The sequence below is a fragment of the Macrobrachium rosenbergii genome, unplaced genomic scaffold (genome assembly GCF_040412425.1).
Source record: "Macrobrachium rosenbergii isolate ZJJX-2024 unplaced genomic scaffold, ASM4041242v1 13890, whole genome shotgun sequence".
NCBI lineage: Eukaryota > Metazoa > Arthropoda > Malacostraca > Decapoda > Palaemonidae > Macrobrachium > Macrobrachium rosenbergii.
This window is the reverse complement of record NW_027100720.1, coordinates 856,616-872,428: the sequence shown is the minus strand read 5'-3', so window position 1 is coordinate 872,428 and position 15,813 is coordinate 856,616. Positions and strand designations below refer to the sequence as shown.

At 37.9% G+C, this 15,813-nt stretch overlaps 2 protein-coding genes across 2 annotated transcripts; one reads left to right on the top strand and one right to left on the bottom strand.

Moving 5' to 3' along the window:
* Positions 1-3,607: 3,607 nt before the first annotated feature.
* On the top strand, positions 3,608-7,253 carry LOC136837917 (putative nuclease HARBI1). The gene is made up of 2 exons (XM_067102788.1): positions 3,608-6,208; positions 6,421-7,253. Exons 1-2 carry the CDS (start codon positions 6,103-6,105, stop codon positions 7,242-7,244), a joined length of 930 nt encoding a protein of 309 aa, XP_066958889.1. The 5' UTR covers positions 3,608-6,102; the 3' UTR covers positions 7,245-7,253.
* A 142-nt stretch (positions 7,254-7,395) lies between these two features.
* LOC136837916 (myb/SANT-like DNA-binding domain-containing protein 3) lies at positions 7,396-10,245 on the bottom strand. Its single transcript, XM_067102787.1, has 3 exons — positions 10,002-10,245; positions 8,902-9,065; positions 7,396-8,286 (listed from the first exon to the last, which is right to left on the bottom strand). Exons 1-3 carry the CDS (start codon positions 10,235-10,237, stop codon positions 7,724-7,726), a joined length of 963 nt encoding a protein of 320 aa, XP_066958888.1. The 5' UTR covers positions 10,238-10,245; the 3' UTR covers positions 7,396-7,723.
* Positions 10,246-15,813: the final 5,568 nt, after the last annotated feature.

The following is a 15,813-nucleotide window of genomic DNA, read 5'->3' as shown; positions in this document are numbered from 1 at the left end:
TATACATGTGTATGTGTGTGTATTATACATACACACACCTTCTCAATACACTTTCCCAACTCCTCTCCAGTCTGTAGCCACTGGGCAATTAAATCTACGCAGCGGCGCCACCGAATTTGGAATGAGAATTATGTTTATGAGAATACTTAGAAGGATTAATTCCTCTTTGCCTTACTTTTTGTGAGGGGGGAAATCATTTCTGAACTGGAAGCATTTTCCAGGAGGTCGGACAGAAGCCTGGAATCTCATTTTCTCTGGAAAGGTAAATCTGTGTGTGGAGAGAGAGAGAGAGAGAGAGAGAGAGAGAGAGAGAGAGAGAGAGAGAGAGAGAGAGAGAGAGAGAGAGAGAGAGAGATATTTCTTCCTTATGGGGACAGAGAAAGATGGAGTTGAGCAAACTGAGAGAAAATAGAGAGAGAGAGAGAGAGAGAGAGAGAGAGAGAGAGAGAGAGAGAGAGAGAGAGAGAGAGAGAGAGAGGGAGAGATTTCTTCCTTATGGGGACAGAGAAAGATGGAGTTGAGCAAACTGAGAGAAAATAAGAGAGAGAGAGAGAGAGAGAGAGAGAGAGAGAGAGAGATTCCAAACGGTATGTTGAATCGATTTATGGGAACAAGGAAAGAGAAAGATAAGTAAACTGGGAGAAAATTAAAATAGGGAAGAGAGAGAGAGAGAGAGAGAGAGAGAGAGAGAGAGAGAAAAGTGGTCACTGGCCCTAATTCTTCACAGAATTTGATAACAGTTTTGAACGAAGATCCGTTATGTAACTTATTACAAGACATTGAGACCCTCTCTCTCTCTCTCTCTCTCTCTCTCTCTCTCTCTCTCTCTCTCTCTCTCTCTCTCTCTCTCTCTCTCTCTCTCTCATTGTCAGGTCTCGGGAAATATTTGAGACGCGGGGGCGTTTTCTGAATGCCATTATCGTCTCCATCTATCGAGAAGTCCCTTTGTAGGAAGAAAGTGAAACGGTCCTTTTGAAGATATATTCTATATTTAACTCTCTCTCTCTCTCTCTCTCTCTCTCTCTCTCTCTCTCTCTCTCTCTCTCTCTCCTATATCTGCTTGTCTATCTATCGTGATAAGATCTCCCATTCTTTCCATATATATAAAACTAACCTGGAATCTTACACCTTTTGAAGATATTCTGTATTTAATCTCTCTCTCTCTCTCTCTCTCTCTCTCTCTCTCTCTCTCTCTCTCTCTCTCTCTCTCTCTCTCTCTCATATATGAATCTAACTCTCTCTCAAGTTATTCACCGTACGATTAGTCGTTCTTTTCTGTTTTGTGTGTTTGTGTGTGTGTGAGAGAGAGAGAGAGAGAGAGAGAGAGAGAGAGAGAGAGAGAGAGAGAGAGAGAGAGAAAAGTTCCCTCTTTCTTCATATTCATCTTCAACTGAGAGAGAGAAGAGAGAATGTTTCGCTCTTCATAACATTTAACTAATTGAAAGAGAGAGAGAGAGAGAGAGAGAGAGAGAGAGAGAGAGAGAGAGAGAGAGAGAGAGAGAGACTCTCGTACCAGATGAAAAAGGAACCTATTAGACCTTAATCCAATGAAGGCTCTGATACTGAAAAGAATTTTTTCCTCTTTTTTTGAAGTTGTGTTCTTCTGGAAGTGAAAGTGTGGACTCGTCTCCCCTCGAAATTTAAAAAATAAAACTTCATGTAAAACTTCGTGGAAGGTTAATTCGGCTGGAGGGAAGTTTCTCAGTGAAGTTTTGTCTGCAGAGAGAGAGAGAGAGAGAGAGAGAGAGAGAGAGAGAGAGAGAGAGAGAGAGAGAGAGAGATTTCCCTTGCCTTGGTGTCAATTCCCAAAACCTTGACTTAAGTGAAGACACTGTCTACTAAACACCAATAATAATAATAATAATAATAATAATAATAATAATAATAATAATAATAATAATAATAATAATAATAATAATAATAATAATAATAATAATAATAATAATAATAATAAATATTCCATATTAGCTTGTCCTACCTCTAGGAATTAGGTTGTGGGGGTTTGGGGGGCTTGGGGGGGGGTGAGAGGAGTCCTTGAGGAACCTCATTCCTAGGTCCTCCTCTCTCTTAGGAGTGTTTCACTCAACCCCGGAGAGAGAGAGAGAGAGAGAGAGAGAGAGAGGCCCTTGACATGCTGTCCTAATTGTCATTGTTTAACGGGGGGTGGGGGGGAGGGGCCACTTTTCCTTGCTATGTTTGTTTTTGTAGTGATTGCGTTTGTTTGATTTCATAGAGGTCAGATCTGGGGGTGTCATCATTGTACGTCGTGGGTTCTGTATAGTTTTGAACCCCAAAAAGGAACCTGGTTGCCGAAAAGGGGTCTTTGGGGACACAACCCCCCAACCCCCCCAAGACATTCTCCCAACTCTTTGCAGAAGTTTGGGAGACAACAGAATCCACTTTGAGTCTCCTGAGGTATCTCTCTTGAGGGCAGTTTGATATGGGGTTAATTGTTACATTTATATGTAGAAGATACAGAGAGAGAGAGAGAGAGAGAGAGAGAGAGAGAGAGAGAGAGAGAGAGAGAGAGAGAGTCATAAAGTACAATTTGTCCTCAGAGCGCAATCTAGTTTTTTGAGGGGCCCTCTTGGATAGCAGTTTTTATGTGTTATTTAGGAAAAGATCACTTTACAAAACTTTAATCTCTTAACCTCTCTCTCTCTCTCTCTCTCTCTCTCTCTCTCTCTCTCTCTCTCTCTCTCTCTCTCTCTGAGTCAGTCACAAATATACTTTACTCTGTAAAATGTGTCTTCGACAATGTTGTATTTCATATCCTCTCTCTCTCTCTCTCTCTCTCTCTCTCTCTCTCTCTCTCTCTCTCTCTCTCTCTCTCTCTCTCTCTCTCTCTCTCTCTCTCTCCTAGGTTCAGTGAGTAAAGTATGTCCTCGATAATATTGTATCTCTCTCTCTCTCTCTCTCTCTCTCTCTCACAGAATGAACATGCCAAGGTTAATCTATATTCTCAAAGTATCATACCTCGCATGAGCTAGACTGTGGAGAGAGAGAGAGAGAGAGAGAGAGAGAGAGAGAGAGAGAGAGAGAGAGAGAGAGAGAGAGAGACACGTTCACAGCATTCCATCCACCCGGAATGCAATAGAGATCTCAAGAAGAAGAGTCAAATGGACTTAGTGTAACTGAGACAAAATCTGGAGTGGAACTTCGCCTCTGCCAGATCTAGTTATGCTAAAGAGGAAAGAGTTTTCCATTCTCCTCCTGTCGTCTTTTTTCTTCCTTTTCTCCTTCCTCTGTGTTCCCCGGGTCGACTTGTGGGTGGTACGTGGTGGACCACATAGAACGAAAAGTGTTTTGAGTTTTCGTTTGTGTTTAATGAAACAAAACTAGAATAAAAATAAAAAGATAAACTTTCTCCTGTAGCATCAACGCAGAATTACCTCCCATTTCCCACTAATTAATGTGCGTTTTTGTGATAATGCTTTTAATATTTTTGTTTCGTTTTTTTTCAGGTCAGTGCCGGATGCTTTTGTTAAATGAGTGAGTAATGAATTTGTATTTTAATTCTGTACCCATACCGTCAAAAATGACAGATTTAATGTGAGGTTTTGTGCAATTTTGTGAGTTAACAAGCTACCTGGAGTGACTGGTTTGGGGCTGACGGCCGTATGCTAAGAGAAAATATAGGGACTATAATATAGACCCTATATTAAAATCCTATGCTTAGAACATATATAGGCCCTATAAATTTAGGGTTCCCTATAATTTAAGGGGTGGTTCCAATACTATTTAGAGGGTGGTCCAGACATGCCTTTCGCAAGCCCTATAAGTAAATAGTAGTCATGACATCAACTCTTTGCTGGTGGAAAACTCTGATATTATCAAAAGATATCTTACAAAAATAACTACATATACAAAGAAAGAAAAGCTATTGTACAGGCAGACAAAACTCCATATTTTATGAACTGGGTGATGTTCTTCTCGGATTTCAAGTATAACAACATCAACAAGCTTCTGCAAAGTTTGACAGGTGAGAATTCCTTTGATTATTTTCCGAGCATTGTAGTACACTGATGTTAACTCGTGCAATATTTTCAAGGCATCATACTAGATCGTTCTGTGTGGTGTGAAACAAAGAATGATAAAATAGTAGTTGCAAGTAAACTTGCAATTTGAATTCGTAAATTAATTACATTCCTCAATAGATGTGATAGCTCATGCATGGAAATGGTGTTGGTTTTTAACTGATGTTAAAAGGTTCGTCTTACATTACTTGTATATTTTATATATTTCAGCATGTAGGGGAGAGCGGTGATGATTCGGACAGTGGGATGGTCCGGACAGTACATTTCCTGGAAAATGTGAGGGGCCCTCAGCTCTGAGAAATCACGTGAAATAGCGAGAGTTTGTTCGCCATTGACACATGGACTTTGGTTGCGAAGGGTCGGTTACTTTAGGATTGAGGGTAATTTTTGTGGTTTTTCTCATTTCCTATGTAATTTTTTGCGTTTGAATCATAAGCTTTGGCGTAGTGAATATGATAAGGGAGCTGATTATGAGTTTTGGGTGTGAATTTGCACTTTATGACGAAGATGTTGTAGCTATTACCCGCCTGTAATCTGCAAGGGTTTGAAGTTGAGGGTGTCATCAAATGGTTATGATTTGTGGGGGATGATTTGGACACTCTAGGGTTGGGATGATTCGGACGTGTCCGAATCATCCCTCCTAGCAAACCTTTACTAATTATGAATTCCAACAAAGAAACAAAAGATTCTCACTAACATTAAGTTATATTTTGTGTACATGCATTTATTAGCCCTCATTACCTTTATCGTATAAAGCACTTCATAAACCCATCATAGAACCCCCAAATTACAAATTAAAATGTGAATATCAAATCTGGATTCCATTCCATTGGCATTCACCTATATTACACTGATGTTTTTCAAGAAAGTCACTTTGCCAGGGCTTTTGTGACTGATAGGCCAAAGCCAACTACACCACCTAAAAGCACAACCACCTCGCATGAAATACCTCAAGAACATTAAAAAGCAAGAAAAATACAAAAAAGTTAGATACAGAGGCCCAGACAAGTGATGAAGACCTTCATCATCTTGACAGCCGATCTTAACAATAATTCTTCTGATATCTCAGAGCAGATAGAAGACAAAGAAGTGGTTTTTATTGATAAAGTCCCAGAGGAGGGAGATTTTGTTCTTGTTGGGATAGATCCAGTAAAAGGTAGCAAAGTCTATTATGTAGGCAAATGAATCAGCAATTTAGACGAGGGTGATGAATTTCAGGTTTCTTATTTAAGATAATCACAGAAATTTGCTGCTAATAGTTTTAACTTTCCAGAAATTGAGGATGAAGCAACTATTGGTAAAGAGGCAGTAACTGGAGTGCTTCCAAACCCAGTTCAGCAGAGTATGAAAAGAAAGCAGGGGTATTTCAAATTTTGTTTTTCTTTTGCAGGATACAATATTCGTTAGGCCAACTTTAATATTTAGGCACAACAAATTTCAAGTATTTGAGTTACGATTTATATTTGGTTTTTACTCATAGAGAGAATAATTTCAAGTAAATTTTGGTCATTTAAGAATTTGGTGGCAAGGATATTTCAAGTTTAGTTTTTGTTTTGAAGGTTTCAATATTCTTTAAGACTACTATAACATTTATTCTCAGCAAACATCGTAGATTTTCTGTCTGCCATTCACAAAGGGAGAGAATAATCTTTTAAGGTGATTATGATTATTTCAATAAAACACTTCGTTTGGTATTTCTGTTTCTGACTTGAAGGTAAATGTCAATTATAATAATTGTCCGAATCATCCCATGCTCTTGTCCGAATCATCACCATGGGTAGGGATGATTCGGACATTATGGAAACTTGTACTTGAAGATAAATAGCTTCAAGTATAGTAAAGTATACGACTTGCTACATTTACCGGTAAATGTAGGATGATGAGGCTACACATTGACATGCCAAGGATATCACTGCTCCTTAAACTCTGACTTCTAGAGAGCAATTAAAAAAAAACGTCCGAACCATCACCGCTCTCCCCTACTCGTCATATCCGAAATCTTCAGCGCTATCAGCATGGCCACATACGAAGGGTTGTGACAGACAGAAGCAACCCATTCCATGCCATGACGGAGGAAGAATTTCTGATGAGGTTCCGATTAAGTAAAGAATGCACCCTTTCATTGATTGCACGGATAGAACATCGGCTGTCCCACGCTCTTACCAACAGAGGTAGGCATGAGCCGTTATCACATTGTTTTTATAAGTTATTTTATCGGTTTCTGATGATTGTGTTATTTGAAAGGTTATATGATGCTGCCTAGAGATAATATGATTAATACAGTAAAGGATTATACAATTTTTTATGTAAAAAAAAAAAAACATGAGAATGATGCCTGTACATGGTCTGAGTGAAGTATTTCATGATTTGTCTTTTTCCACAGGCTGTCCTGTGCCTTCTCACCTGCAGGTCCTAATTGGATTGAGATACATTGCCACTGGAAACGACCAACTTGGTATCTCAGATTGGTGTGAAGTATCACAGCCTTTTGTCAGTAGATGTGTTGCCCAGGTAGCCTATGCGATTGGAAGTTTGTGTGCAGAATTCATCAAGTTTCCAGACCAAGATAATCTTACTAGGACCAAGCATGAATTTATGACTATAGCTGGAATGCCAGACCCACGTCCTGAAGTTTTCCGCAACAGGAAAGGTTATTTTTCATTTAATGTACAAGCAGTTTGTGGTCCTCAGTTGCAACTGTACAACATTGTAGCTCGGTGGCCTGGCAGTGCACATGACAGCAATATTTTTGAAAATAGTCGACTCTGTCAGGAACTCGAAGATGGTATTCTGCCTGGATACTTGTTGGGCGACAGTGGCTATCCATGTCGTGAATATTTGTTGACTCCTCTGACAGCTCCTCATGGCCGTGGAGAGAACCGCTATAATGCTTCTCACATAAGAACGCAAAACTCTGTTGAGAGAGCATTTGGCTTATTAAAAAGAAGATTTGCATGCCTAGGAAAGAAAATGAGGACTTCTATGAGAAACACCAAACACATAATTGTTGCTGCTGCAGTTCTCCACAATTTGGCCATCGCCTACAATGTACCTGAGCCAGATAATGCAATTCATGAACTTCATAATCCACATGACCCAGAAGCCCAAGGAAACATATTAGATGAACTGAGGCAGCAACCTCAAGCAATGAGAAATATCCAAGGAGTCTTGAAAAGACAGCAAATCATAAGAGAATATTTTGCTTAGGAAAAAAATCACCACCACTAGGCTTAAAGTTACCAAAAAAAAAAAAAAAAAAAATTAAAGTATAATAAACAAATCCTAACACAAACTTTGTATTGTTTTTTGGTCACCTTACTGTATATACAGCACAGGTTTGGTAAATAAAGCAGAAACAGTTATTTGTAATTTTAATTTCCACAAAAATATACATATAGTAGCCAGAATATATTGCAGACTAGAGTAAAATGCACAAGTTCATCTTTGCAGTAATATATATACGTATATATGTCTCCCTGAAGAAAAAAAAAGTAATAATGGCAGGTCATCGTGCAGTAAACACATTAATTAAATGCCAGTGATTAAACAATCTTTCTAAAATAATAATAATGCTTTACTTTATTCATCAAGTCCATTCTCTTGCAGACATTAACACAAAACACCGTTTCATCACAGCTGAAATATATATAATGATGTTGCACTGAAAAAAAATCGGTGACATTAGATCAATTTAAGGCATCAAGTTTATCACACATTTTTCTAGTTACTTGCCCTAGTTGCCCTGTAACTTCCAGCAGTTTCTTGCCTACATCAACCCAAATTTGATGAGCCTGGAGACGAAGGTTTGCATCCTCCTCTTCTCGTTTATATTTTTTGAGTTTTTCTTTTTTAATTTCAATATCTAGCCTGAGGCTTTCCATGGTCATCTGATGTTCCTTTCGCTGCATCTCAAGAGATGCTTCGAAGCTGGCCTCTTGAGTGAACTTAGCAGTTCGTCGGTGCTTTCGGGCTGAGGTGGAATTTGATTGGCCAGGTGTTGGTGTGCATTGTGATGTGATGTCTGTGGTATTTAACTGTATAGAGGTGGGTGTGTCTCTTGAAGTATTAGCTTTCTGTGAGGAGACTTTGCCAGCTGGTGTGCTTTGTGCTGTGTTGAATTCTGAGAGTTTGGGAGGTGTTTCAATGGAGTCCACAGAGTTGTTTGTGTGCTGTCCCATTATTTGAGTATCAAATGTTATCTCACACTCATGCCCATCATTTCTTATTCCAATCACAGTATGTGGTTGACCTGAAATGACAAAAAAAAAAATTATAATACTGATATGACTATACTGGAAAAATTACTTTTGCAAACTGTAGGGCTACTAATTCATCCTAATTCTATAAAACATTCCTTAAAAGTAGAGTAAATATTAAAGTAATGAATGATTTACCTATTCCTAATACTAATTACACATTTGTGGGTTATACCATGTTAAACATATATAATTGTGCAGTAAGTTACCAATTCAGAAAATAGGTTAGGTTACAGTGAAATTTGAGAAAATTCCGTGACAAGAAAAGAGGAGTTGCCTAGACCCGGTTAGCTGGGGGGCTGTGCACCCCAGGCTCCCCCTTTTTTATTCAACAGAGTTCCACCTTTATATCCTTACATTTTAGGCCAAGATAAACAACTTTTCTTCTATAATTTCAACTACATGGACTGCGTTCTTGCGACTTGCAAGAATATTACCAAAAAGGAGCTAATTTTACTTTTTTACAAATTGATAGGTGGGGGATATGTGTAAAGCAAGTGATTTCCTCTCAATTTTATAGGTAAAAATGAATAAAGTATTTGAAAGAAAATAATATATGCAAAGCATTGTAGCAGAGCTCTCTGTAGAATGATCAAAGTAGGCCTTACCAGTACTCTGAACTGCATCACAGTCCAGTTCATTCTCCTCACCATCAAGGTCATCTCCAATGATAGAAAGAATTTTTGCCGTCTCTTCATCTTCAGGCTTTGGAGGAGCACCCCCACCTGTCCTCATAGTCTCCCGCTTATGGACAGCATGCTGTTTCTTTGCTCTGAAATTTTTACAAGAAAGTTAAGTGGTTAAATGAATATCTTTGTTCTAAACAATTAGGCTGACCAGTATATAGCCTGAAATTAAGACCAAAAAATTAGGCTAACCTGTATCTACCTGAAATTAAGACTAGTACACACTTCAGGTAGTTTACAGTTTCATTGGGCAGTCTGTGCAATTCCTTCTACAAGGACCAATCCCTTCACCAAGGTTAGCAGTTCTGTGACCCCCTGGCATTATAGGAACGGTTAGGTGTAGTTATGTTCACAGAAAGGGAGGTGTCTAGGGTGGGGCAAAGCGCCTCCGGCCAGGTTAGAGCATGACGCCCATGTTAGGTTAGGTAGGTGAGATATGGTTAGGTCAGACTGTTTGTATTCGTCCGCCATCTGTACCAGCCAGGAAACTGGCAGACAATATCCTTACCCAACAAAACTGTAAGCACTCCCAAACTAGACTCATTCTTAAGTGAGGATTATTTTATTATTTTCCCGCTTTGTCTCCCCCATCCAAAACCCAGGTTCTCACCTATGGGCCCCCCAGAATCTTAGGTGGTTGTAGGTTATTTTTTTATATTATGATGATATTTAATGTACATATTAGGGTGTCTTTTATTATTTTAGCAACATGGAACACCAAATACTGATGTGGACCTGTTGTAAAGAATTACCTATCAACCTAACCGAGGCTTAGCATGTATAGAATATGAACCTGATAAACTAAGGTACATCACTGATAAACATTCCTTTAGCAGCAATAAGAATTTATTTGTACCAAATACTGGTTAGCCTGAAATTACTGCTCCCCATTCGAAAAGTATGTTGTTCCTTACATATAGCCTATATAAAACTAGCCCTCACCAATCCATAAGCTGATGCTTGGTTATGTATGCAGGAAGCGAGTCAAAAGTATATACTTCAATATGGTTTTGAATACTGACTTTCCTTTTGCATTCTCCCAGACTTTCTTCAGCTGTTGCTGGCTTCTTGGTGGTCCATAACCAGCTGCATTAAATAAGTTGGTGACTTCTTCCCATGCTGCTTTTTTCTTGTGAATGATGCGGAAGTCATGGCTCTTGTTGAACAATATGTCACTTCTTTCCTCAATCAGACTCACCAGCATTGTTTTCTCATTTGCAGTAATATACCTTGCCCTTAGACCACTGTTTTCCGCCATACCGACTGTCTATACGTACTCTATATCTCGTTGAAAAACCAAGAACGCGCGAGACGCTTGTAAACAAATGATTCTCCGGCATACCAACTGTTTAGAGGACAACACACACCCTCTCAGCAGGGATACCAATCACACCCTCAACTGTAAGATGCTTTAAGCATAACACCGAAAAATATAGGGCTTCCCTACACTTTCCTTAGGGCATAAAGAAGGCCCTATAATTGGAGGCCCTGTATTTTCTCTTAGCATACGGCCGTGAATGTCTGTAAATGCAGTTATAGGTTGAGCCATTCCTGATAAATAACTAAAAGGTTGTTAATTGACTTCTAGTGGGTGTATACACACACACACACACACACACACACACACACATATATATATATATATATATATATATATATATATATATATATATATATATATATATATATATATATATATAAATACACACAGAGACACATAGGGCATGACCACAGCTTAATAACTAAGGCATTCATACACACTACATTAAATCCCATAGCTAAAACAAACCTATTCAACTGTCTTCCATGCACCCATAAGTCGACCCGAGGAACACAGAGGAAGAAAAAGAAAAAAGACGAAAGAGTATTTATGTCGAATTCGTCTCCTGTCGCGTGCTATGATAATGCGTCCACCAGCTTCCTAGTGTCGTGAATAGAAAACGGGAATGATTTAGAACTCATGGGTAACTGTGCTAATTGTTCTTTGAGTGTCCATGGCTGAGATTATTATTATTATTATTATTATTATTATTATTATTATTATTATTATTATTATTATTATATTATTATTATGAGAGTCACAACTGCTGATAATCAATTTCTTGGATGGAAATTTTGCCTACATTAATATATTAAAAATGAAAAATTGAAAGCTTTACGACAAAGCGCCGGCGTTCATTATATACTTTATATCTTTTGATGCAGTATAATGACGTGGACTTCCTCCTCAGGTAGGAAAGATGTTGCAGGGTGATTATAATGAAGGTCATTATCTTCCGGGAAGTAGACGAAAATCTGTTGTCCTTTTATTTTTCTGTCCGCCCTCAGATCTTAAAAACCACTGAGGCTAGAGGGCTGCAAATTGGTATGTTGATCATCCACCCTCCAATCATCAAACATACCAAATTGCAGCCCTCTAGCCCTATGAGTTTTCATTTTATTTAAGGTTAAAGTTAGCCATAATCGTGCGTCTGGCAACGATATGGGAAAGGCCACAACCGGGTCGTGGGTAAAGTTTCAAGGGCCGCGGCTCATACAGCATTAAACCGAGACCACCGAAAGATAGATATATTTTTTTATACTTTTTACATATTAAAACATTTTGAAATATTTTTAAACGCCTTTAAATGTTTTATTAAAACTGTTTAAAAAAATTTTAAAAGCATTTTTGAACGTTTTAAACGTTTTTAAAACGCTTTTAAAAGTTTTTAAAACTCTTTAAAAATATTTTAAAAATATTTTTGAGTTTTAAATATTTTAAAAATATTTTTGAGTGTTTTAAATATTTTAAAATGTTTTTAAAACCTTTTTAAGCCTGGAAATGTCAGCGGGACAACAGGATGGGAGATGAGCATCAACTCAAAATGAATTTGTCATAGATGAGAGTATTATGAAGCATGGCAATTTCCTGTGTTCATTTTAGCTGCACTGAAATGATAAACAGCTTTGTATGTTGTGTTCTGCATTAACTCTTGTTTGTGCACATTTGTTCTTCCGTTTGTTTGATAGTCTTCAGTATATTTGTTTTTGCTTCAAACAATCAAAATACAGATTGTTTGTTATTACAGTTCATAAAGAACTAATTTCAAACGCGGGCACGCAAACCACCAGTATGTGAAATCTGTGATATATAAAAATAAATTGAGCTTTCAGGGTATATGAGCAGTCTTTGCTAATATAGTTTGAGAGTGAATGCTCTTTCTTCCAAAGACTCAGCATTTAAAATTGTTCATTTATAGATCTTCCAAAGTGTGAAATGTGCATTTGCCAACAAGCTTTTAAAAGTTTATAAAAAAGTTTCTATTCACAAAATTTCTCTCAAGGCATTAATTTAGCCTTTGCAAAAGTACTTTCAAAATATGAAAGCAATCTTTGCTGTAGGTTTGCAAGGTATAAAGCACATGCACAAAGATCTTCCTGAATGTGAGGTCAACATTAGCCAAAATAACTGAGCAAAATTGAGTTGAGACCCTTCACTCCCAAGTCAGTTAAAGCTAAATTTATGAGATGTGAAGGATTGTTGAGCCAACTCTCCTATACAGAAGTGATGTGTTGATGTTGAAAGGGATTGAGGGAAAAAGTAAAAGCTGTTGAGATGAAGTCTCTAAATGTCCATTTTATAGATGCATTGTACAAAATTTTAAGTCTCAATAAAAATTTGGATTGGAATAAATAGCAAGAGATGTGACTTACATGTAGTAAGAAGGTTTACAAACGTTTAAGCGTCTTTAGGCGGTTTGATCACGTAGAGAGAATGGGTTTGGTTTATACCTCATTCAGCAGTTTCAAAAAAAGTTGAAAGTGGTCAGTGACTGCAGTGTTTTTTTGTCAGTGGAATTATGCTTTTGGTGGATAAACAGTGAAGATAATGACATCAGGGCACCAGCGTTGCCCAGAATCACCAAAGCAGAAACTTTGTCCTGGACAGTTTGATGACAAAAATTAGATTAGCTGTCACCGTGGTGTTATCAGATTTTACCAATAAGATGGGAGTGTTTTATATATATTATGGGTCTGTGAGGGGTGTTTGCTTGAGAGAGAGAGAGAGAGAGAGAGAGAGAGAGAGAGAGAGAGAGAGAGAGAATATGCCAATCTAGGTAAAGTCTCCACTTGAGAGACCAATTACCACTGCTTAGAAAAGGGATGGCAAAGAAATCAGCCATTCTCTGTCTCCATAATCCCTCTTCCGCCCTCCTCTGGGGATTCAGTTTGCAACTGGACTCATTAGATGCCTCTTGTCTTGACTCCTCCTCCTTCTCCTCCTCCTCCTCCTCCTCTTACTCCTCCTTCTACTGTCTCTCAGACCTTGAAACTGAAGTCTGGTCGTTAAAGAGTCCTTTGACTGTGTCCTGAGTCTTGTGGTGAGTGAGTGAATTTGGCAGGAAAGGACAGGAAGGAATCAGGGACCTAAGGAAAGGGCCCCAGCCGATTTGCAAGGTTCATTAAACCTTATTTGTGTTTGGGTGGGTTGTTTGGAAGTGGCGTGGAGAGAGAGAGAGAGAGAGAGAGAGAGAGAGAGAGAGAGAGAGAGAGAGAGAGAGAGAGAGAGAGAGAGAGAGAGAGAGAGAGAGAGAGAGAGAGAGAGATTCCAGTATCCACTATTTTGACCTATAAGTCGACAGTTAAATGGCAAAATCATTCATCCACTTCATATCATAGTCAAGAATAGACTTTTTCCAATTGATTTGCAACATTTTGCATGAGACATTCACGTACTGGGATGTAGTGTTAATCTTTTTTTTGTGGTCGATGGTATTCACATGCATTGGTACAGAGAAATGCCCTGAATCAGGCTAGTACATATTCTTGGAAGCACAATTACGCATTAGTAATATTTAAAACTTTAAACACAGAAGCAAAATAAAGCCAAAGTATCTACAATGCATTATAAAAAAACAAGCAATAAGGGATCGAAAGAGCAATTTAACAATCAATTTATCACTTGTCAGGTAAAAATACGCAACAGGGCAGGTCGATAATTATGTTACTAAAGTGAAAGAAACGTCAGACATATTTCTTTTATAGCACAAGAACCTTTTCAAGACTTTGCGCTTCCAATAATGCACAAGTGGAAGAATGTAACAAGGCATATTATCTATGGAAGAAAATACTATTACCAAACAAAAATAAAAATATTGCTCCATAATAAGTAAATGTTTATGCAAAATTCTGCAAAATGGTAAAAACCTTGTAATTCTTGGCAGTGATTTTATGTACAAAAATAATAATTTTAAGTATCTTCCCGAATAAGGAAAGATTTTTCTTTTAAAGTTAAACTTTTTCCCCTTGGAAACTTTTGAGCTTCTCACAAGAAAGCGCTCATCCAGATTCCTTCACAAGGACGCTGGAAGGTTAAATATTGGATTGTAGAAAACCTTCATCCAGATTCCTTGCCAGGGACGCTAAAAAGGTAACTTCAAGATATGAAGTACCCTACTCTGGCAGTACAAGTACAAGTACAAGTACAAGCACAAGTACAAGTACAAGTACAAGCACAAGTACCAAAAATAGTTGTTGGTATCACTTACCGGATAGCAGCAAATACAGCTGCTTTGTGCTCCCTGCCCCCATCTCTGGAGCATTTCTGCTTCAAGATAGTGCACGCGCCGACTGTGGTGAACAAACTTTATGAACTCTTTTAAACATATGTAATTAACTGTGGATGATTTGTTTGAGGTACTGCGTCAGAGATATAGAGCGTGAGTCCAGATCCCGCTAACTACCCGCCCTGATGAAGCTGGCAAGGCCTCAAAGTTATAGTGCTCCATCAACTTCTTCAGTTTCATGGATTAACTTTCGTAAAGTGCTTCGTCAGCCTCTGTTTGGGTGAGTAAAACAAAAGTTTCAAGGTGCTTTGTTATACCAGTTGGGTAGTAGTCATTGCTTTTGCTTTGGCCGATCATTGTCAAAAGGCCCCATGAAAAATCTTTCCTTATTTAGCACTAGCTTTAAACTCAATTGAGTTAAAAGGTCGAAAGTGATTTTTAATTTGCTTGAACTGTGTTTAATTGATCACAAGTGAAGTTAACAATTTCTTAGAAGTAACTGAACTTTTCCTTTGATTATAGGTAACGTTACTTTTTCGCTGAATGTGAAGTGGGTCCTTGGAAGAGACAGAAACGCATTTGTCGAGCTGACAAAAAGTGCAGTGCCAATTTTAATAAAAGTAATTAAATAATTATTGGTCTGTCTTTCTTTCCCATTCACCCTATTCCACACCTGTTTATATTTGTATTGTATAGTAACTTTGGTGGAATATTGTTTTATTCAGTGAATGGCGCCCAACGTGGGGCTCTTTTTGACAGCTCGTAAATCGTTCCGTTCTTTGGCGTTAGTATTAATTTAATGGTTTCTATAGTTCGTTCGCGTGTTCCATTTATTAGCCACAAATTTTCCTTACAATGTAGTTTATATCAAAATAACGGTTCCAAGAAAAATGGGATATATTTGCGGTTATGACTCGTGATTTGCAGGTACTTGCCGCACAGTTAAAGGATTTTGTTTTGCTTTGTAATTTAACGTAATCGTGATGGAAAATTCTTTGTAGCTTTAAGGCACTGATGACGGGGTAGGTAAAATTTTGTTTTGATATGCATATTTGACTTTTTAGCTCAACATTTTCTGTATAAGTTTTTTTTTTTTCGTATAATTGTAACTTCCATTCTTTCGAAAATGGATACGGCAATTAGGAAGAGAGGAGGTCATAAAGGATCTATTACCAAGTTGTTAAGAACTTACTTAGAGGTTTTAGCAAGAGAGGATAAGCTTGAAAATAATTACCCTGAGGATAATTTAAAGAGTAATTTAGATAAAATTGACAAATTGAATGAATCG

Coding starts and splice junctions, on each gene's coding strand:
- LOC136837917 (XM_067102788.1), top strand. CDS start 6,103: ATGACGGAGGAAGAATTTCTGATGAGGTTCCGATTAAGTAAAGAATGC. Junction 6,209..6,420: donor CCACGCTCTTACCAACAGAG/GTAGGCATGAGC, acceptor CTTTTTCCACAG/GCTGTCCTGTGCCTTCTCAC.
- LOC136837916 (XM_067102787.1), bottom strand. CDS start 10,237: ATGGCGGAAAACAGTGGTCTAAGGGCAAGGTATATTACTGCAAATGAG. Junction 9,066..10,001: donor TGGGAGAATGCAAAAGGAAA/GTCAGTATTCAA, acceptor TAAAAATTTCAG/AGCAAAGAAACAGCATGCTG. Junction 8,287..8,901: donor TGATGCAGTTCAGAGTACTG/GTAAGGCCTACT, acceptor TTGTCATTTCAG/GTCAACCACATACTGTGATT.